At 31.1% G+C, this 23,700-nt stretch overlaps 1 protein-coding gene across 1 annotated transcript in view; it reads left to right on the plus strand.

Annotated features, from left to right (window-relative positions):
* Window positions 1-21,715, plus strand: part of tinc (transmembrane protein tincar) — a 63,689-nt gene extending 41,974 nt beyond the window's left edge. The window contains exons 2-14 of the mRNA XM_074143260.1: window positions 1,158-1,343; window positions 2,432-2,773; window positions 3,011-3,202; window positions 3,411-3,601; window positions 3,693-3,853; window positions 4,962-5,241; window positions 5,598-5,811; window positions 6,146-6,323; window positions 6,962-7,091; window positions 7,868-7,984; window positions 8,760-8,910; window positions 9,310-9,727; window positions 10,506-21,715. Coding sequence (XP_073999361.1) covers window positions 1,184-1,343; window positions 2,432-2,773; window positions 3,011-3,202; window positions 3,411-3,601; window positions 3,693-3,853; window positions 4,962-5,241; window positions 5,598-5,811; window positions 6,146-6,323; window positions 6,962-7,091; window positions 7,868-7,984; window positions 8,760-8,910; window positions 9,310-9,727; window positions 10,506-10,632 — 2,661 coding nt within the window. The 5' untranslated portion in view covers window positions 1,158-1,183 and the 3' untranslated portion in view covers window positions 10,633-21,715. The remainder of the gene's footprint in view (window positions 1-1,157; window positions 1,344-2,431; window positions 2,774-3,010; window positions 3,203-3,410; window positions 3,602-3,692; window positions 3,854-4,961; window positions 5,242-5,597; window positions 5,812-6,145; window positions 6,324-6,961; window positions 7,092-7,867; window positions 7,985-8,759; window positions 8,911-9,309; window positions 9,728-10,505) is intronic.
* Window positions 21,716-23,700: the final 1,985 nt, after the last annotated feature.

The following is a 23,700-nucleotide window of genomic DNA, read 5'->3' on the forward strand; positions in this document are numbered from 1 at the left end:
ATATTAAGGTTTTTCCATTTCAAAAAGATAGCATGATATTCTCGAAGCCGCGCTTCACATGGTAAGACTTTCGGGCTAAATGAAAGCGAATCTTTATAGCTCCAAAAATAAATAATTATATTTAACAACAGATATAGAACTGTCCAACTCAATGAAACTGTTTAACCAAATCGGGATACCTAAAGTTATCTACTATATTAATTTTTACTAACCAATTCAATACTTTTAAAACTTCTTTACTTAGCCTACTTCTTTAGGTCATTAAAATTTAAAGATAAGATTCAGCATTCAACTAACAGACTTAATGTTAAAACACATCAACGCCATGAAGCTACGTATACTGGACAAACGTTAACACGTTTGAAAATAAAACGAACGAGACACGAGAGGGACATATTTAGCAAGAAACATGATAGAACCAAAGCAAAACACGCAACAATTCTCTGCAATACTTTAATTAGTTAACCTTAAATCGGTAGTGAAGGTAGATTATTTTCGTAGTTCTTTCCAACTGTTTTACAGTAAAACTTCTAATGCAATTAGCGGACAATTCAGAATACATTTTTGTAACACATCTTTAACGTGGTAAACTAAAGGAAACAACAATTTGCATAATCTGGCTACATCAATGAAGGTTCAGGCTTCGTTTATTTGCAGAGAGGGAAATGCTAAATGATGTACCTATCGGTGAAAAAAAAAACTGTATTTGAGCGTTGTAAAACATATTTAAAAATAAAAAATCTAATAAAAGTGATTTGTTTTTAAAGAACAGTACTATATCTAAGTTCTGTCAAAGTGCTCTAATAGGAACCCATTAAAAATACCGATATAGAGATATTGTTAGAAAAATGCGAAGATTCTGAATGTTCAAATACAAAAAGCTTGAACCAATTTGTAAACAGATTCAAAAAGAGCGCCACAACATCCCACTCTTCCTATAATCTGTGTAGAATTACCTTCCTATTATCTGAGTAGAACCTTAACAGATTACAACTTTCACCACAACACAACAGGCCACTGCAGAAGGTACACACCCGTGTTTATATTCGATATGTAATTCAAGCGCTATTCGAAATTCAACTATAGACCCTCTCAAATGATTATTATTAACCAAAGTGTTTATGAATTGCTCTTAATTAAATGTATTATTGTTCTAGATGAGGTAATGAGGCGAGGCTAGTGGATGGCGGGCAGTGAGAGACCAGATGGGGGGCACCATACCCCTCCTAAAAGCCGGTTTTGCCTTAAAGCTAATGCTAACAATCTCTCTTCAGTATGGTACGGATTGTTCGTCACTGTATTCCAGACATACATCGCTATCCATCTGGCCACACATATCCTTGGTAAGTACTAAAGTACTTTCACTGATTAAAATCAGTGTAAATACCTTGCCTTTTATAATGTTAGTTTCGGATGGTGGCGTATTCTTCATGAATACAAACCATCCACTTTGCGTACTCTTTATTTGAAGTTAATGTTATTTTTTAACCTCTATAATAACAAGATTTTACATAATTTGTACCGTGGGTCAGAACCTATGCAAAACGGTGTAATTTATTCACATCTTGACACTTCAAAGGAGTCTTAATACTTTTAACCAGATATCTCTTGAACTCGAGGACAGAGGGTTTGAACATTATATGATGAGGCTCGAAACATCCACAAAAATACGTTCATTTTCAGGAAACCCTTTTTCCAGGTTTCTAATTCCAGAACTATTCCATCGCATTTGGTTCATACCCAGTCAGTAAGTCTAAGTAGAGCTCTACAGTATTGTAATAAATTTTATGGCGAATCCAAGAATGCCAACGAATTTTTGGTTTTCATTTTGCTAAACAATTTTATTCTCTTTATATCATTAATTCTGGTTACAATTCTTTTGATAATCAGAATAAAAAGAATAGATGAGAAAAAACCCAATCTAGACCAATTCTAAAAATTCATTTTCAATACTGTTTACTCACAATTTTGTATACGAGTATTGTATCATACACTGTATTTTGTCAATTTTTGGCGAAATTAATAATTATTCATTTCAACAACGTTGGAAATGTCCTTTTCATTTTTCTACTGGAAGCTTTAATTTAATGTGAATCCAAAGTTCATAATTACGCCGACATGCATCGCCACTGTATAGTCAAGTTGTCAAGCTATAGGGCACAAAAAGTCGACAAAACTATTCTGAAGGTAGCAGCAAACGGAAATCTCTTGTCTTTTGTGCAAACAATTGAAAGGATTTTAAGACATTGCAGGAAATATCTCTTAATTCTAAGTAAACTGTCTGCTAATTTTATTTCGTTAAACACCTAACTTAATTCTACATATCTTTTCGTGACACGTCCAAGGTTACAATAAAGGGAATACCCATGGCTTGAATGTAGCCAACTAATTTACCATCTTTCTAGCATTAACACAATTGTATTTGTTGCAGATTGCCTAGAAATGGATCTACCTAACCAGACAGTTAGTGAACTGCAAATGTGCCTAGCTTTGACTGGTGTATCAGTGCTGCTTTTGCCATTTTTCTTAGCTGCATCTTTAATAAAAGTTGGTAATTTTGCTAATGATGGAACTAAACTTGGAAGAGCGGATGGTACGACCGGACTGGAACCGGCTGGGAAGAGTTCCCAACGTAATAGTAATAGTTTAGCTTGTCTATGGCGCCACGGAGGACCGACAGCACCCTTTGTCCATATTATCTCCGCATTTTGCTTGCTTGTTGCTAATCTTATACTCCAAGCTAGACTCATTCAAGCAGATTATCTGCCACGAGGTAAAACAAAGTTTTAGTCATTTTATAGATATAGATGTATACATAATTAGTATATAGTTTGGCTAGAAAGCATTATTTAACGCCGGAAATATTTAATTTTACTCCATCTGAATACGCAAGGTGTGTATCTCAAAAATTTGTATCATGAAGTTGTTCTTCATAAATAGTAATTTATTAATATTTGCAATGAATGTTTTTACGAATGTTTTTATGTTAAAACCAACTTTTAAATTTCAGGTTACGTGTGGAAGACAGATTTAGACTTTATTCTTTCATCTTACGATCAACTAACGGTCCTTAGTTTTATGCCAAGTGGCAGTTTGGAGAACAGCACAGTCAGGCCGACCAACTCAGGCCAGGTGTCTACTACAACCTCGTCACCACAACATATGATGTTTGTTAGCAATAGACAAGAACTGCCATTCAATGGTACTAATTTAAATTTGCATATATTTTTATATTAATTACTTAATATATATATTTCATTTTATAAAATTGTTAAATTATTAGACGCAATATGTTGGTCACATAATATCCTTAATAACCTTAATTTTACTTCAATCTATCTTCCCATATAAGTGTACTGTTAAAAGGTTTTTTTTTTATAAAGTTAATTTTAAGATATATCTGTTTTTAGATGAAGATCAGTGGGGACCGGTGACTCTAGAATTTCTTAACTATGTGCTGGCATTAGCAGTGTACGCTGTTCGCTATCCTGCAGTTTTTTGGAAAACAAATAAATGTTGGGGAGCTATTTTCTCATTTCAACTTTTCATTAACGGGATCCAGAATATACTTGTTTATGTTGGAGTATGTGTTTTGTATAAAGTAAGTACAATTTGTTTTATAATTTTTTGGTATTGCTAAAAATATTGTATGAAAATATATTATTATCAAATTTGAAATTGATTAACTACAGGTACATGTATTGGGTCCGAGTGAGATATTAACTTCAATCCCAGCCAGATTCAGCAACAGCTTCTTTCTTCTAAATCCACATGTAACTCTAGCATTGCTTGTTCTTACCACGCTTTTAGTGCTATCATCTAGTCTAGTCTTGTATTTGTACGGATACGGAAGGTAAGTGCCTAGCTGTAAATATTCATGAAAATTATTATTTAAAGAAATATTTCTTCTGCTATTTCGTTTATGGCTGATAAAGAGTTGGTATCGCAATCGTATCGAAATATGGAAATTTAGTTTATACTGGAAATATCTGCTTTGAGGTATCTCAGTTGGATAAAGTAATTTTTCAAAATAGATCGTGAGATCAGAATAACCAAAAAGAAAAACAAAAACACGGCAACTTCAAATTTAGAACACAATACCACCTCAATAAATGTTTTTGTCAAAATCGTCCACCATGAATCAAGAAAACATTTACAATTACCGAACCAATCACGCCCTGAATTCAAGTCTCCCTTTATGATTCATAAAGATCATTATAAAAACTTTTAACTGTTATAGACTATTTCAAACCCTCTGTGTGGGTAAAATATATACTCTTACGTTGTAGTAGTTTGAGATAATAGCAGCTAATCTTTTCACAGTTCACAACACAACCTAAATCAACTTTTTAATATCTTGCTCTACATTCACCAGATTATAATGAAATGTTGCACTGTTGTACAATATATCAGTCTTAATATGCGGAGAAAATTGTTAGTTATCGATCTATTAGTTCAAAAGAAAATGGGAGCTAAACTTTTTATATTTTTAAATTTAAGACTCAGTATCTCGCTCCAGATCATTATTTAATCGTGAAACTTATAGACAAACTTCCGTTTGGCTGATTTTGTTCTAAAGTTATTGTCAGTTTCAATAATGTAACTTAAAGTAAATATCAAATCTGAATTTCCCGTGATTTTTCGTTTTTGAGTCATGCTGAATGTACACACCCACATTTATATATATATATCAATTTTGTAAAAACTCTTTTTTTGAACTTAAGAGGATCTCAATACAGATAGTTCTGGTTAAAACTTGATATATTGCAAATTTTGGAGGTCAAAAGCTTGGCAAAAATAAACAAATAATGACTGAAATTGGCAATATTATTACTTAGTTCTATAGTAAAAGAAAAAAAGTAAATAATTAAAAATAAAATAACATAAAAACCGGAATGGCTTTTGTGATACTCTATTATTACTTTGTATTAACCCTTTGTGTATGATTATTTGTTCTCAAGGTACAATGCATTTCTGACACATGAAAAGGCGTGCAAAGTAATTAGCGTGGAAGGACGCGAATGGGGTTATCTAACACATTGTGCTGCCCTGTGTGTGCTGCTGGCTATCACAGTGGTGGAAGGGCCATTACTGGTCGATTTGGCCGTAATTTACAAGTCGTCTGTGGATCGTGCTGCTTTGGTGTCTGTGGTTGGAGCAGTACTTCATCTTTTCATTTGGGTAGTCCTCTGGCTTGGCCTCACACTTAAACATAATTGGAAATTCAACATTGTCATAACCGTAAGCATAATAATAATAATATTATATCATATACGAGTATGTACTTCTTCACAAGCCTCAGAGGATATACTCATTGCGTTCACTGCGCGACGATTTTCTGAAATGATAGTTTAGTCTTTGACCGGTGTTGATAGATTTTCCTTTGGAATATTGTGGACAGGTCAAATTAATTTTTGTAGACAAATTTATTTTTTTACCGACATTTCGGCAAATTTATTGCCTCCTTCAGGGTATTATAAATTTGTAGAATTATATACAACTTTGTACCACATTATTGTTTCTGAAGGATTTATCAACTGCTTTATAACAAATGAACGAGAATAAAAAAGTTGCTTATTAACTCATTTATTTTGCAGGTGGGAAGAGCAGGCGTGAAATCGGCTAGATCAATAAAGTTACTGACTGATGTTGAGTTGGTCACTTCTTCGAACAACTGTGATACTTCATCTTGTGCGCCTCTACTAGTTGTAGCAAGTGGCCGAACGTACACTATAACGGACACCTCGCCTAAAAGAACTATAATTACTGCTATACATAAAGCTGCTCTAGAAAGGAAGTCAAAATTACAAAGTATGTATAGATCTAAGTATAATATATACGTTAGGCTCTAAGAATTAATTATTCTAGAAGTTGAAGTATTGTAATTGAGAAAATTTTGAAAATTGAGTTTCCACGGAAAATATTTTTGTGGTACTCAAAGAAAAAATATTAATTTTTTGTTAAACACTGGTCTATTGTTGGTGCACTTTTGCTTAACTTAAAATTGGAAAATAACAGTCAGTTAAATTTTTTATTTCTTTTAAGTGCTACCAACAGATCAGAAAAATATGCTTTCGGTCAAATTCGATCGATCATAACTGTTATTACAAAATGGAATATTAATAAAGTTTGTTTTATTTTGCAGACGCTTCTAATTCTGTGAACAAGAAAGAGCAGTATGACGACGATGAAGAACAAATTTATTGGTTACGTCCGAAACCTCTCTCGCCTAAGAATTCACCGGACTCCGAAGTATCCGACGGAGTGAGTTGGCACAAGAAAGCTGTTACAAAGCCAAAAGTTACATTCGAACAAGTATCCAAGTTAGTAGTTTGTTGTTTAATTTCTTAATTAAAACGCAAAGCAGCTGTAGTGAATGGCGACAGGAGTCGTCTCAAATAATTTATTAGGCTACACAAAAGTTTTTCTATTTCATCTATCGATTGTTACCTATAAACTAGATACGTAGCATTTGAAAGGACGCGATACCGAATCGACCACATTTTTTTTACAGTCGTCTTAAATACGAGACCATGAATACAGGCAATTTTAACGAAATAATCCTATCTCTTGCCAAACTAAAATTATTTTTTACTTTTATTGCCATCACAGCAGCTATTGTGTTCTCTTTCTTAATTTATGGGTTTTCTTGTGCTAATCATTAATTAGTTAGGGTTGGCAAAGACCGACAGAATCACTTGACGATTATTATACTTAATTATTATACCATCAAGATTTTTTTTTATAGATGAAATTTTTTTTTGTCTCCGTGGGATCTTCATGTCTCAAAAAAATAAAAATCTCTCAAAATCTCTTTAATATCCGAATATTTAATAACCGAAATTAATGCAATCTTGTATCCTTTAGAACTCTTCATTAAGTTTTTGCTTCTAATTAAACTATAGTGTAATAAATCATTTTTAAGAATATTTAAAGGATTTATTAAAGAAATATTTATTAGGAGTGGCAGCAAGGAATATGGAGGTGAAGATGATGATGGTGACTATGCGAGGCTACGAGAGCTTCCACTTCTGGGACAAAGTTCCGTCCAACATGGCCAGGCGCCGCTCATCAATCAGGATATAAAAAAGGTAAATTGCTGAGCAAATAGTCAGAACATAGGGGCGGGTTGGCGTAGTGATTTCGAAGCGAGGTTTTGTAAGTGGGAGATCTCCAGTTCGAATCCTGCATGTAGCTACTTTTTATTTGTTAGTGATAAAAATTAAGAGGTAAGTGTGTGCTTCCGCCTCCGACCACGATTCCTAATTTGTAGCTAGACGTTAAGCTTCGCCTAAAAAAGTAGGCGATTACTTTACTTAATAGAACATCGTTCTAATAAAAAAAACAACACATGAATTTATTAAGACGTTTAAGAACAACACATATGATATTATAGTCTACTGCCGTCAGGCCAAATTAACATCTGTTGAAAAACTATTTTTTTTATTGCTAACGGTTCGACAAATATATACGTTGTATTTATCAAGGCGGATATGAATTATTCTTATAAAAATATTTCGAGAGATTTGCATTGAAAATAAGTTTACTTTTATACGACGTACTTGCGCGAGGATGCCTAACAGCATCCATAAAAATAGCATTACCTATTTAAAATCGTCCTATCTAATTTGAAATATAATTCTATTGAATTATGCAAACTACTGAATGTGACCACAGGCATTTAGATATATTTAATTCGAGAACATATTATTTAATTGCTTATTACTTCATCTTTACTTTCAGTTAATTTAAATATTTAGGATTTTTAAGTACTCTAAATTTTTAAACTTCCAAATTATTTTGAAATACAAAAATTCTTTAATATTTATTGATTAGTTTACATTTTAAAGAATAACTTGACATTTAGATACACTATATGACGAATGGCAAGGGCGTAGTACCAGTTTCGAGCGACTATGAGGACCCAAATCCACTCATCATTCCTGACCCTCCTCAGTTACCACCTCCACAATCTGACACTCCGGTAAGTTATGTTTAAATTAATATTTCCATAAAGAAATACATTTTTGATAAGTGATTAAATAACTGGGCGTTACTCAGGAATTTCTCGACGGTGAGACACTGAATCCACTTCTGTTCTCGCTTTTTATTTCTAATGTTATAGAATATTTTATTGAACATGGTGCTAAAAGTGTAAATATCAACTCTGCCAAGGAAATATTAAGTTTCTGTTTGCAAATGATTTGTTTTTCACTACTTCTTCTTGGCTCATACATGCGGACTAATCTTAGAATATTAAGAAATTATTGCCTCAAAAGCTCTCTGACTGTAAATACCAAAAAGACTGCATAGTTTCCTTTTCACAAAGGAGGTAGATTTCCGAAATTTCCTAAATTAGTTTTTTGAAAGGATGTAATTTCTGTAGAGAGCTCTTTTTTTTACCTCGGAGTCCCGCTTTCTGCATCAAGCAAATTTATTTAAACGGGGCAATCATTTTTCCAGAAAAAAAAAGGAGAATAATTGCTAACTCTGTTACTTATAGATCACTTAGTATCAGTTTGTCAGAAGTGTGGAGCCCAAGTGTCAGCTTTATAAATCTCTTTTAGAAAGTGTATTATTATTATACTTGCCTGAAATTTGGGGTCTCAGTATTTAGATGCCATAGAGAACTTGTTTTTTAAATTCCTCCTTCAATCTTTCCCCGCTACTGCAAACCCATATCCAACACTATTGTTACCTGTATATTTTTAAATAATAATTATAGGTGAATAATTTTTTTTTTTATTGATATAATTTAGACTACTCCACGCTGTTTACTAAGAGCAGATTCTGGAATGCCACATGATCTGACACCGCGATCAGACTCTGAAACGTCAGGCTCACCGCCAGACCATTCTGAAACTTCAAGTGGAGTTCACTCCAATTCTAGCCGAGAGAGTCACGGTGCTGGTAATTATACGTGCATTTCTATTATATTGAAACGAAATAAGAGAGTCCTGAAAAAAAGAAAAAAAAAAGAAAGCAAATTCTAAGCATTCTGAGGCATTCTAAGTGAAAATACCCTTAAGACTCTTTAAAATTTGTATTCTAACTAATTAACCTGAATGTAGACCAACTTTTTTACTCTTTGCTGAAAGAGTAAAAGGTCTTAAAGGAACTAAGACCTCAAAATACCGTTGTATCACATTAATTTTTAACTCTGTAAATAGCAAAAGAAGGATTTGTACGTTATGTGAGTGTTCGCCCTATACTTTTTTAATGTATTATTTTATCTTCCTTATCTAGTTTTGTATTTTTGAGATTATTGAGTAAACAAATGAGTGAATTAATGTGTTATTTGTGTTAAAGGCGGAGGAAATAGTAATGGTGAAAATAACAATAAATCTAGAGCCCAGTGGGAAGTGGGCAGAGCTGTAATGACAGATTCAGGCGGTGAAGTCGTTATACGTCGTCGGCCATGTGGTGGACCACCAGTTGGTCTGTCTCCTGAAGCTGGGCCCGCAGTGCAAGACAAGTTTGGCAGATCAACAAATATGAGGATGACTTCTTTTACGGATGGACAGAGCTCTGCTACGTTGCCGCATTTTCCGACCCAAGGACCAATTCCAAGAGCTCGCTATCCTAATTGCTCAACAATGCCTCTCCCATTACCAGTACAACCACAGCCAATAGTACATTATCCTGGACATTCGACAATACCTACTCATCACAATGGAGTTCGTTTGTTTTCACCAAATCCAGTTGAAAGGCGGCCTATCATTCACAGGTAATTATTTTCAGATTTTTTGTTAACGCTAGTCCTGAAGAATATAATGTATTGTAATGCAAGGAATGTAATCGCTACTAAAGAATATAACATCTTGACATGTTGATCTTGAATAAAAATATTCTGAAGAGAATATGTAGATAAAAAAGAGATTGTTTGAATCTGTCAATCTCGAACAAATGCTAAGAGATTTTGTTATAATATCCAAATTTTTTAAAGGAATGAAAGAAATCAAAGATGAATGCCAGCCCAAAATAAATTTAGTGGAATCTAAAAGAGGAGAGTTGGTTTGTGTTGAAGTGGCAATTCTTGAAAATACTCGAAAAAGTCCTGAATGGTAGGGTTTCGTTGAGGATTATGGTGGTTTAAGGATGGATTGTAAGAAGAGCTAGAGAGGAAGAGGTACAATTAGCAAGACGCCATTAAAGGACGAATTCACACATCAATTATATCTCTGTAGGCCCTATGTATGTAGTATGATTGTTGAGATGTCAGTATTGAGTGTTGTTAATGTTGTAAGGCTAGGATACCCGCAGGGACGCCAAAATCCCTGAAGAAGTGGCTAATCCACTCCCCCTTACGGGAACTTCATCGGTCATTAAGCTCATTAGCTTCTTTAATTTTTTTCTGTCAGCCTTCGGATATATTCTTTTGTTAAAGGCTGTGATTATCATTATTATTAATTACTATTTTTTCCATTTTTTTTTTTCAATTATTTCTTCAAAAAATGTTAAAACGCCGAATTTTACATTTACCTTTTTTATTTTTATTTTTTCAGATATGCGCACCACAGTTTTCCTCAGTTAATGAATCCAGTTAAGCATAATATCAGCAATATTTCTGAACGAGATTCAGCGAATTTTTCTATGGCTTCAAGTGGTGAATCGGAGACATACCACTCCTAAATAATATCATTTTTTAATAGTTATTTATTTTCAATTGTATAGTGAATATATATATATTTGTATATAGCTGAATTTCGCGCATTAATATATTTTTATGAAGAGCAAAACAAACGAATGATTATTTTTAATAATTTTATTTATTTAGATTAATTTAATTTCTTAAATTAATAATGTCAACAAAAATAAAAAGCTGCAAATAACATACTGAATTATAGAAAAAATGCAATTTTTAAATAAAACGAACAAATAAATATGTAAACAAATTCTTGTAAATATGTAAGTAGAAATTTACAGCAGATTATTAACTGTTGGGCAATTTTCGTCAGAATTTGATCTTCACGACTTGATCTCAAGTCATATGGAATAAAACGGTGTAACATAAATTCTCTTGGCTGAACGGAGAAGAAATGCCCCCAAATTATATTTTTATTTCTTTCACTTGTGCAAAATGATGGAACGTTTGAAAATATATTTATCGACCGAGTAAAACAATTATCAACTTAATTACACTTTATATTTCTGAAAAGGATTACTTTTCTAACTGCTCATAAGAGCGTATATAGCAATTATGTTAAATTTTAGGAATTGAAAATGAATTGCCAAAAATCAAAATTTTAAGGTTCCTTGAGTCCTAAACTTTTTTTTTTTTTTAGAAGTTGGACTAGTTTTATTAACAAATTATCAATAAACACAATTTATTAACCAAAATTTTTAAATTGTTTTCACAATTTTTAGTGGGAGAGGGAATTTACTTGAAAACGGTGCAAAAATGTTATTCAAACTCCACACAAACAATTCATGAATAAACACGATTCATTCACACCGAGGCAGGTTCAAGATTAATGGATGTTCACACTCAGCAATGATGTTTTATCATTTGCACATAATAAACTTAAGAGTGTGAGATGTTTTGGAATTAAAGGTTGCCAGGTCTAAAATGGTTTGTGAAAGTTAAAGTAAATTTGGACAAATATCAATAAAAATAACTACTTGTATCATAGTATGTTTTGCTCTTCATGCGGCCTTTCATATGTTGTGCAACATTATTTAACAGGCGGTCAAGTTTGGAATCCTGAGCTCACATTATAACAAGCTTATCTAATTACCAACACTATTGCTGTTTCCTTCACATTCCGTACGATAAATTCTATGTATTTTACTTTTACTTATTAAGGAATGTTCTTACTTAAAAAAAAAAGAAGAAATTAATCAAACATTTAATGTTTGCTGGATGCATGTGCAGCAAAAGCAATTCCTTAGTCAATATTTTTAACAGCTTCTACACTAAGTGTTGGGATACTTAAATAAGAAAAAAAAAATATTTTTTTATAATCTGAAATTGAACATTATTAGTATTAGAGCAAAGAAAATTGATTATGTATGTATACATTTTCAATCTCTTTTCTCTTATAAATATTCCTTCTCGTAGATCAGTGTTTTCCAAACTTTTTTGGTATTCGGACCCCTTTTCCCATAAAATTTTTATCGCAGACCTGACATTTATAAGTATAATCTATAAACGCATATTTGTTTAAATGAAAGCATTAACATATATATTATTTATATATATATATATATCCAGTTTAAAAAAAATAATAATAATAAAAATGGAGTACCATCTCTCTGTTTTAATAAAATTTCTAACTATGATTTATTAACCTCTATTATTTCTTGTTCTGTTGATGAGAGATCTAAAAATATATAATTTATTAAACTTAGATTCCCAAACATCTCATGCACGCATATATTTTTTGCTTAACTGCAGAGAAAGATGGTATTATTGGTGTAATTTGTGCTGCCTCTTGGCAATAAATTCGTAAATTCGCGACCTCAGTTTGGAAAACACTGTGTAAATAAATGACTGTAGAGTAGTAATGTAAAACTGGATACATTGAAAAATTCACAGTATTGCTGTCCATTTTACATAAATTTCAATTTTGAACTGGCTGTTTCTGTTTCGGGTCAGCTATTCCTTTTAAGCATCAAGTTTGATCTATAGTTCGTTCTAGGCTACTACAGTAGTCGGTGCATCAAATAGAACTAAATTCATATTAGATAAAGCTGATCATGTTAATAGGGCCACCGCAGTAAAAAAAAAAAAAATCTTTTACGCTAATGCCTGCTCCATTTGGCTCAAAGCTCGTAAGAAAACGTGATTTTTGCTACAAATAATCTCTACGATTGGTCTTTGTGCGAATGGAATATTTCAAAAACGAAAAATCATGGCAAGCTAAACTGAGGTATTCCAATGTGGAATTTACTATTGTCGCTTTCAACTAATAGCTTTTTGCCAAAAGCCGTCAATCTGATGTGCGACTTTTCTTAGCGCCCTACTAGTTTTGTAAACTAAGTTCACAAATCAAGACTATCATTTTTATTTTAAATGTTTTCTGAGAGAATTGATATTTGGGTAGTTCTCGAAAAATGCTACTTAAGTATCCCTCTAAAATATACTTGCAGAACAATGTAGTATTCTGCCGCTCATTAAATTTTTTGTTTTTGGGAAGGGTCCAAGCATCGTTTAGGGATACCCTATCGACTCATTTAGAATCCCATACCCAACTTTCCCTCTGGTTAAAAGTAAAGTAAGAACTATTTTTCCCATGGGCGGATAGTTATCTAACTATCTTACTTTACTTAATTTTTTTATAATTAACACATTAAATTAAATCCAAAATCATGACCAAGAATCTGATCTAGTTTATAGGTTTCCAGGAAACATTATTAAACATTTTTGGAATTTTATGTTTGAGAAAATCGGTTGAAAGAAAGTGAGATTTAAAAAATAGAACTCTGTTGTTCTTGGTGCAATTTTCTCGGAAACAACTTTTGACGTTTTAATGTAACTTTTAATATATTCTCTTGAATAATTTCTTTTCTTTTCTGGAAAAGTTTTTTAGCAGTTAATTCTGAATATTTTGTGGCATTGATTTTATTTGTTATGCGAAAAGAAGCATGTATTTGACTGCTGAACTAACTAGAGAAGTCAGAACATAGAAAAAAAAAAAAAAAAAAAAAAAAAAATTAAGCAGGTTTTATCCACGGAAAAGATTTACCGCCAGAGCCTTTAAGAAAACTGCAGAAATCATGGCCAGCTTAGTTTGAGACATCAAAATGAAGTATTTAATGATTAATGTAAAAAAATAAGCAAACTTATTTAAATTAAACAACAGTTTTCTATAAATAAATATATAGTTCTTTCTATATAAACAAATACTTTTCATAGAGTCAGCAATTTTAATTATTTTCTCATGAGAACTTTCATACTCTCTAAATTTCTTACCAATAGTTGAAGCCATCAGTTTCAAATCAGGTAGTTCAAATTTATATTTTTATTACGGACAAGAACTAATTTTTTTTGTTACTTCTCCTTTTTCAAAATATTTCAGTAACCACCGTTAACCGTCCAAGTAATTTTATAAATTAGTATAAAAAAAGTATTGATTTTTGAAAATGGGAATTATTTTGTGTATTCATAAAATTAAATTTGAAACACATAATTTTCTAATTAAATTTTTAAAAAAAGTTTGTACTCATAATTGTAGCTTTTTATACTTTATTCAGATTTATACCAGTTAAATAATAGACTTTTAAGAGTTAAGTAAACTCTTAAGGGAATCATACAATAATAGAGACAATAAATTTTAGCACTTGGTGTAACTACAGTAAACAGTAAGAAAATTAAAAACATTTCATTCGATGAAAGGTTAGTTTTTTTTTTCTTAAATAAAAAATTGAAATAATAGGTAAAGTAACCTATCTTTGATAAAAAGAAAAAACAAAAAAAAAAGACAGGAGAAAAAACAAACATATACGCACAAACTTTTTTATAGTTAACATTTGAACAGTGCTTGAGTTGGATTCGTTTTTTTTTGAACAGGAAAGATTTTTTTTTTTCTAGCATCACTTGCTTGGTAGAATTTGATTTAGTTTCAATCAAATTCTAATAAAAATGGATTGTTAGTATTAGAGAAAAGAACATGTTATATAAATCTATGACAGATATTTATTCTTGTAAATTCGTATTAGAAGTGATGTATCGGGCGTATTAGATTTAATACTAATTATCTATTAAACTATTAAAACTAATTATTACAAATTAGACTTGAAAATTATCAGTACACCCCGTTTTTAGACAAGAACGTTGAATTTGTAAATTATTCCTCTGGTTGGAATGGAAACAATGGTGGTGTTTAAATAACAATAAAAAGACAAAAGCTTTTCATTAATAAGTTATAAATAAAAGCTGAAAGTTATTCATTAATAACTTTCAACAAAGGATCTTGTTATGAAAAGGAAATATTCTTCAAAGAATTTACTCCTGAGTCAGTCTTCGAGACAGAAAAGCAAAGCCAGAATGTCATTAGTATAGGCGAAATTACCTCAATGAATTTTAAAATATATTTTTACAATTAAAATTAAATTTTGGTGACGAAATTTTCAAACTTGCTAAACGATTTTTGGCATCATTATTATAATTTATAATTGACATGACTGACTCATTATGTTTGCAGAAGCTACTATCATCCATCAGGTTACCAATGTTCTCGTCAAGACTATATTAAATATTTTTAAGCTTACTGCCTGTACTCCTAGAATGGACTTCTTGAAATTGTGAACATCAATGACTTCTTGAGCTTCGGCATAGCCAGGGAAGCAGAATGATTTACCAAAGACTCAGATATCCGATTACATTTTTTTGTTTTATTTGCCTTTTTTAATAAAATGACATTAGCTTAATGTCAGCTAAGAGACATTTTTTTATTTTTTTTATTGTTTGCTAATTTCAAACGGAACCGTCTCTCTAATTCAAGTTCAATTCTCCAAGTTCAAATCCAATTCAAGCACTGATTTTTGACACATCTGAAGAGTGGCAAGCCCTTAATCATTAATAAAATATATATCTGTTTTAATACCCTAATAGTTCGTAGATGATTAACTAAAGCAGTAACATTTTACATGGGAGATATAAAAATTTAATGTTAATTATGTAATCATTATTGATATTTTTTCCCCTTTTGCGAGAAGGTACAAAAATAATTATCTTATTTTCTGGTGTACGATTTTGTAACCCTCATTAAAGCAATATTTAGCGTAAGTAGTTTGATCTTAGCATTTTAGTATTTAATCTGCGATTAATTGATTTATTTCTGTTAAAAATAAGCTATATAAATGAAAGTTTAAAAACCTGGTTGGTTCAGTAAATATTTTGGACATTTTTAATTTTAACCATCAGAGTAGCTTGTTTTTTTTTTAATTATGTCGGTTTTGGCTACTCATCCATCTGTCAGAGAAGTTAGTTGCATAAGTTTAGAATGTAATATAAGTTGATGTGTTTAGTCTACCTGAAAGCTGTAAATAAACAATTTCTTAATGAAACTGTAATCAACAAATTGCTCCCTTGTGTATCGCAAGTATGTATTTTGCAAAGCTGACCGATGAGGGTGCTCAGCAGCACTTGAATTTCTGCGTCGATTAACTACCTATTTTGAAGTATTTCTGTCTACACGCAATATTCACTGACTGTAATTACACAATCAGCGAGTACGGCGTTATGACTTGCCTCTTTTTTAAAGCGTAGATCAAATTTTCTACAAGAACCTATTGAACCGATCTCTGACAGATGAAAGAAATTCCGAAACTTTATAAGAAATTAAAAAATAAAGCAATCCAGCTATGAGATCAACAATATTAGTGAAGATGTTTTGCAATAAAAAATAAGAAACATAAATTAGCAAATCTTATTATATAATACTTAATTCCTGTGAAAAATTTACATTGAGAATCAGGAATGTCGGGTTCTTTATTTAAATTGTTTTAAAAGTACAACACTAATCTGTGATAAATATATGTATCATTTTGAATGAGAAGCTTTCGGCCAATTTTCTATCCTATTCTCTCAAAAAATTTCATTATTTAAGCCCAAGTATTGCTGCAAAAAGGTAACAAAGATTATATGTCCATACTCAACAACATTTTTTGGAATAATTATGTAAATATTTTTTGTTTTCAATTTCGAAAATTATGTTAGTGATTGTACTTCAACAATAGATACATAAAGAATTATACAAAGGTTTAAACTAGGCCAAGTTGTATAGCACTATCAAGTCGAATTACAAGCAGTCAAAACACTTCGTCAAACATTGGCTGATAATTAACATAATTTAGCCATCTAAAATTCCCGTTTACACGACGTATTAACTGAAATGATATGAAAAAATGTTATTGAAATTTATGTCAAAACTGTAAAAAAAACATGCACATGAAGGGGGCAAGGCACATTTCGGGGTAGAAATAAATAATAACGAGGCAAGCATAGGTTAATGATCCTTCAACATAAACGATCTATGGGACCAACATAATGGGACATAATAAACCGTAATAAATCACCCACAGGATTCATAAGCATTTGTCCAACGTAATTCGGACATAACATCATAACAGAAATCAAAAATATTTATTTATTTACTGTATTTATGTCAAGACTTTTGAAAAATGGTTCTCAGAAAGTATCAATAAAAAATACAAATAAATAATATTTACCATCAATATTAAGACAAAGTAAAACAAATCAAAGATTATAGTCAGTATTTATCACAAAATAATTCAAATTTTGGATTCTACAAAGAAATCAGTGGGACTTTTTTTAGTGTTCATAATAATAAAGAATGTTGTAACGTCTGACTGTACAAAACATTTGACCATGAAACTAAACCAATCAAATTGAGAAAAAAAACTGCTACCAACTTGGCTGTTAAATTTTGTAAAAAAATTACTTGCGAGAGGTTGGTATAAACTTAAATAGTTAGAGGGAGATGAAGCGATTAAGTTGAGAAACTTTTGGAGGGAAGGCTCCTAACGTTAAAAGGCATGCTAAGGATTTTGTATTTTTGTTAGTCAATAAGACTTACTTTTGGACTTTGCAGAAGTTGCATGCAGGATAAACAAACAACTTTTTTAAACAGTTTCTTAAGTGATGTTGACCATAAAAAAAGTTGTTGACCATAAATGTGGGTGTTTCTATGGTTGTGTACTGGGCGTAAAACCCAAACCTTTTTGTTCACCCTGTTGTTGATCACAGACAGTTAGTAATGTATCAAAAATCTCTAAATTAATGCAAAAAAAAAAGATTGCACTCGTAAAATTTTAATTTTATCTCATTAATTACAAGCTTTTATCTACTGTTTTTAATGCTTTCGTTGTTCAGTGTAAGTGTGCTTGCAAAAAAATAAATAAATGGTAAAATATTATTATGCTTTTGTCAAGTGATGCTTGATATGCAATTATTTATTAAGGGATCTAAATAAAGTAAAAGAAAAGATAGATAAATAAGAAAAGAAAGAGAAATAAGAAAATATTGGTTAATTTGTGGACAAGATAATGTGGGACCATTGATTGGGAATTTGTAATATTTGTAAGAATTATTTTTAATGAGAATAAATCAGGAAGAATTGTTTTGCGAGAGAAATCTGGATTCAGATTTTATGGTGTAAATGTACACCATGTTTTTCAAATTTGTATCACATCTTTTTTTGTACATATCTTGTACTGTATACATACTGTGTACATTGTACCCAGGTTTAATACTTCTACTATTACTAGTAATAATAATAAACATATCATTTATGTTTAATGTAACTCATTACACTAATAAGAGGAAAGAATAACCTTTTACTTTATAGTTTTTGAAGAGATTTGACATTATTGCTTTCCTATGAAGATTGAATATTTGTTGAAGAATTAATGATTAAAAAATAGAAGAAAAGACTAGTCCTGATTTTTTTTTTTAATTTTCTGGACTAACCGATGTTGTTTTGCTGTAATGATCATGATGTTGGTTAGTTATCAAAACCAATTTTTTGCGTTTTTATTTGTATTAATTTAATTCGTTTTCAAAAAGTGCTACGGGTATTGCCAAAAGATCAATTTACAACAATTTTCAATTTTTTTAATTACTTTTGTCGGCAATTAGATGTGTTATCACAGTTTTCCCTATACAATAATTACTGATCGCACTTGCCCTTTTTGAATGGCTTAAGCTATTTTTTTACAGTGCCATCACCATGTCCTAAGAATTATTTGTTACTATACATTTTCTATATTCTATAATTCTAAAAAATATTCTATAAATTTTTGTAATGGCATTTGTACATAATGTATGTTTAAATACAAACACCGGTGCCGGTTGCAAATAATTTCGGTCTCTATGACTTGCAACTAACCAACGTCTCTCAATTCAGTAAGACCCAAGAGTGAAACGTAAGAAAAAACAAAACAAAAATAGCACTATGTGAAATATCGTTAATCAAACAAATTCTTTGCAGGAAAATAAGAAACACATTGGTGAAACGGCTAGTGAGCTAGTGAACGAGCTAGTTTGAGGTACACATACTATTTCTTTGTTTTTCATTACTATTCATTCGTTTCATGTATTGCTAACTTTTTTTTTTTTATTGATAATTTCAATTTGAGTTAATTTATCTGTCAAGGAAATTGAAATTATTTCTGTAAATAATTTTTTGTTCATGAAATGTAATGAAGAAGCTCCTTCTTCACTTGACTTTCTTCTCTTTTTTTTGTTTATTAATCATTATTACTTGATTACCAACTTTTAGTTTTCAAGGAAATGCATTTTGCATTTCACTTCCCTTGATTTTTTTTCTTATTCACAAGAAATTATTTTTAAACTAAACTTATATGTCATTTTTCTCGCTTTAAAATCAATTTTTGTTTAAATCCTTACATAATAACGTTGATTAGCCAACATAAAATGCATGGCGAGGCAGCAGGGAGTATCAATTGACAACCCTGTGATTGCGGTGTATATCAGAATTTTTTTTTTTTTCACACTAAGTGCCAAATTATCAGTTAAAAATATATTTAGAATCTTGGGAGGTGGTGAGATTGAGTACTGAGTTGAACGAGAGCATTAAATGTGGTCTTACTGTTCACTAGCCTGGTTGTTTTTTTTAAAAAAAGGCAAATTTAATCAAATATAAATAATTGTAGACCTAAATCTTTTTAGCGTTCTTAAAAGGTTTTTCTCATTATTTAGGTGTGATTTGTTTTATGGGTAAACATATCAAATTTATTAACAAATTCAGTCTTAATATTAATGTATAATATATTTTGCAAAGCTGTATTACCTCTATCAAAATCATAAGTAATAGAATTTTTACTTTGTCTTTTAAGTTTAAAAGAAAAAAGAAAAATGGCTGTGGGATGATCAGTGAATGCTTTTGTAAATATTTTTTATTTTAAATTTTTGCTTTTTGTATATATATTGTGATAATGTATCTGTACTGACTTTTTTTGTTCAAAGTATTTTGCTCTTTATATTATAAGAAGTAATGGAAGCAAACAAAAGACTAATGATAGCATTACAACAACATTGAAATTAATAGGTAAACAAAAACTTTCAGAAATGAATTGAAAAGTGGTTTTATATTATTTTGTTTCAAGTTACTTAAGATTAAATAATTGCAGTAACAAAAATAACTCAAAAAGTCTGGCTTTATGTAGGAATTTAAGCTATTAAGTCAAAAGTGCCTAATTATCGGAAACATTGAGTTTTTGTTTTTAACTATGTTTGGTTGTACAATATAATTTTCAGTACTTGTCATTTGCGTAAAAAATGTTCTTCAATTTGTTATTATGTTCTCATATCTATCAGCTATTTTATTTATACTTGGTATTACAATATTTAAGCTAGAAAGACATAGAAGTTGTACTGGAGAAATTTTGTATTGTACGAAAGAGCTGCTATTAATACTGGGTTTTACGTTTGATAAGCAATTTTTAAAAATGGTTTTTAAATAAATATATATTCTTTTACTTTTCATAAAACCACTTTTACAATCGTGAAATTTAGATGGATGAATGGACGTACTTCAAGTGGCTCAATCGTGTAATTAGGACTTTCGTTAACCCAAAAGATTCATCTGGTCTCTCCTCAAGCTAACAGACTTTCTTCTTTCCTCATTTCATTTCCATTCAATTTATGCCAGGGCCCTTTTCTTTCAGATTAGTTTAGCACATTCTTTTCTTCCTTTTTATTTTTTGTGTGTCTTCATGAATTTTGTCTCATCAGTACTTTTTCCTTCATATATTTTCACTTTTACAATGAATACAGTATATTTCCTACATATAGTTTAAATTAATTTTCGCACCTAGAATCACTGCGGCGCCTAAGGCAGATGCTTCGACGCCTCATGTACCGAATCATCCTTCTTCATTTATATAATTATTAATGAGATTCCAGTTCCACTTTGTGCCATTTTTGTAGGAATAGTATGTTTACATTTGGCTTTACTGCTTTTATAATAAACGTAAGTTTTAGTTTTGAATAAGATGCTGTACCTTCTATTTTTACAACTCTGGTGAACGTACTTAAATAATTAAAACTATGTTTTCATTTTTATTTAATTTATTCATTTATTTATTTATTTATTTTTGATAAAAAAAAAAACATTTTTAATCTTTTAATGAGCCCGTGACTTAATAGCGTTTGAGATCTCAAAATAAGAAATTTATAAGTAATAATTAAAGTATCTCTTTAACATTTTACGAGAGTCATATAAAACGTTTTTCAGTTTATATCTTTTGCAATAAATTTATGTGCCAAAAACAAAAGAAATTTGCAGTTAATATTCTTGAAACCATATATAGGCTTTCACGTATTATTTTCACATGCTTGTATTACTTACAATGTATTTACAAATTATATAGCCTTTACATAGTTGTGAACTACTGCTCGATATTGTAAGAAAAAAAAAAAATACAGCCACCGCTAGATATTTAATAACTTTCCCTTAATCTATTATTTTGAATGAGTGAAGCTGAGCAAGTCACGATGTGCGCACCATTGTTTATCGTGAACACTATATTTAATATAAATATCATTTTTACGTATTGAATAAACTTTTTTAACACTGTACAAAGACTGAATAAATATTTGTAAATATTGTATGATAGATCCAAGAATTGGTTATGACTTGTTATTATGATGCTAATTATGTATTATTATCAATAATACCGAGGATGTAAGTTGTTGTAAAACTAATAAATCTGTGTGAGATGTGTTCATGAGCCTTTTTTTCTAATTAGCCAATATGAAATTAATGTAGCCTCCCAAGAGAATCTAAAAGAGAGCATTGCCACAGGGAAACATCCTAGGCCCTGTTTCTGTCCAAAATTCCTTCACATTTCAAACCATTAATCTGCAACCCTCACCACTCACGAAGATCCATCCTGCTCCTGTCAGAAAAATGTTATTGAGCAAGTCGCTGTTGTTTGCTGTTATCTGAAGGAGATGCTTAAATGTTTCAAATTAAATAAAAATTATCGGCTTCCATATTCCGCAGTGACTACATTAATCGAACTATATCATTAGATCTAATTTTAGCCCAGTCGGTCAGTATTATAGTAAATAGTTCATATTACTTGCCACTTGCGATTCAATGAAGACGCATATTTTATTGGTACTTATATGCCCTTTTCGTATCTGCAGGAAATTGAAAGTAAATCTACCTTCCGACGATTCAGTCGTACCTAAAAAGGAGGAACAGCAGACTTGCGCGTAAGAGAGATCAATATAGAGACTTTCTTCAGCAATCGTAAAAAATAAACTGGATTTTGGTCTGCTTTCACTGAAAGAGCTATAAAGAAGAAAAAGAAAACCAGTTTACTGTTCTCGCTCGTGGAGGTCTTAGATCTATCCTCTTCAGATTCATCGAACAGGCATCCACTTTGCCAATTTATTTTCTTATTCGAGAAACAAATGATTGTCTTCTCATTTACGGGTTAGCTTATTCGAAGAGGTGTGATCCATGTTTATTACTTCATGTATAGAATCTCGTAACCGTGCGCATATTTATATAAAAGCACCCTTATTTTCATTTTTTGGATGTAGCCCAACTTACTTTCGGATTTGATATTATTATCAATGTTGAGTCAAATCTGACCTAACTTTGATTATTAGTGTTATTTATGTTAACCTTTCGTACTTCCAGTTCAAGCAGGGGTGAGCTTCAATTTGTAAGTTGTTTGATCAAGGTGATCAATGTAGATACTGAGCTCACACTTGTACCTAAAAAAGTTACGGTTTCTGTCTGAATTCGTTTTTACTCCAAATTGCCTTCCTTCGACTTGAGATCCCGCGAATCTATTACAGAATAATTCAGCTCGATTTCACAAGCTGCTTTTTGAAAATGTTTTTATTACAGATGGAAGATAAAACAAGAAAATATTACCTTTTTATAAAGACACAAAATCATCATATCTAGATCATTCAATTCGATTTGATCACACAACTTCTGCAGCCAAAAAATGTAACGATTAGAATTTATGATCGTGTTTTTTATCGTTGTCTTTAGATCAATAGGTAAGTTGGTGCAGCAAACACGACATAGCAGCAGAGCTGTTGATATGCAAGAAGTGGGATAGGGTTTAGGAAATTTCATAAAGCATTGCTGAAAAATTTGACCTAATCTTAAGCAGCTTCTAAATGTAGTTATGAATAGATTTTTATATTATAATAGCAAAATGCTTAAACATTTGAATTTCTTACTACGGACAAATTGTGGTTACTAAAGGTTTAAAGTAATATTAATTTATATTTTCATATTTTTAAAGGCGTCGAATTTGTGGTTTCTTGCTCTTTCAGCCTTCTCAGTCACTGCCTGTCTATGGAGAGTGTTATCTTGTAGAAGGCAACATTGTCGATTTCCCGACAGTGAAAAGCTCATAGATAAAAATAGACTGTATTATAATTCGGCTACCTTAAGAGTTGAATGACTGTTTACATAAACTTGAACATCAATCAGTATCAAACATAAAAATTATCCTTGCCAGCTAGTGCCTCAAGTTCAAAAACAAAAAAAACATGATATCTTTTAGAAGAACATTCCTCTACCCCCTCTAAAAAAAGAACTTATTAATCTATCCTTTCACAGGATCTGAGAGAAATTTGTTAGATAGGGAGCACTTTTGCCTCAGTAGTGTGGTGGTCTAAGTACATGCAGAGTGCACAATTTTCGACCACTTTAGATTGCGAGGGCGATCGAAAGT

This window comes from Rhodnius prolixus, unplaced genomic scaffold (genome assembly GCF_049639745.1).
Source record: "Rhodnius prolixus isolate KJV_2025 unplaced genomic scaffold, Rpr scaffold_12, whole genome shotgun sequence".
Lineage (NCBI taxonomy): Eukaryota > Metazoa > Arthropoda > Insecta > Hemiptera > Reduviidae > Rhodnius > Rhodnius prolixus.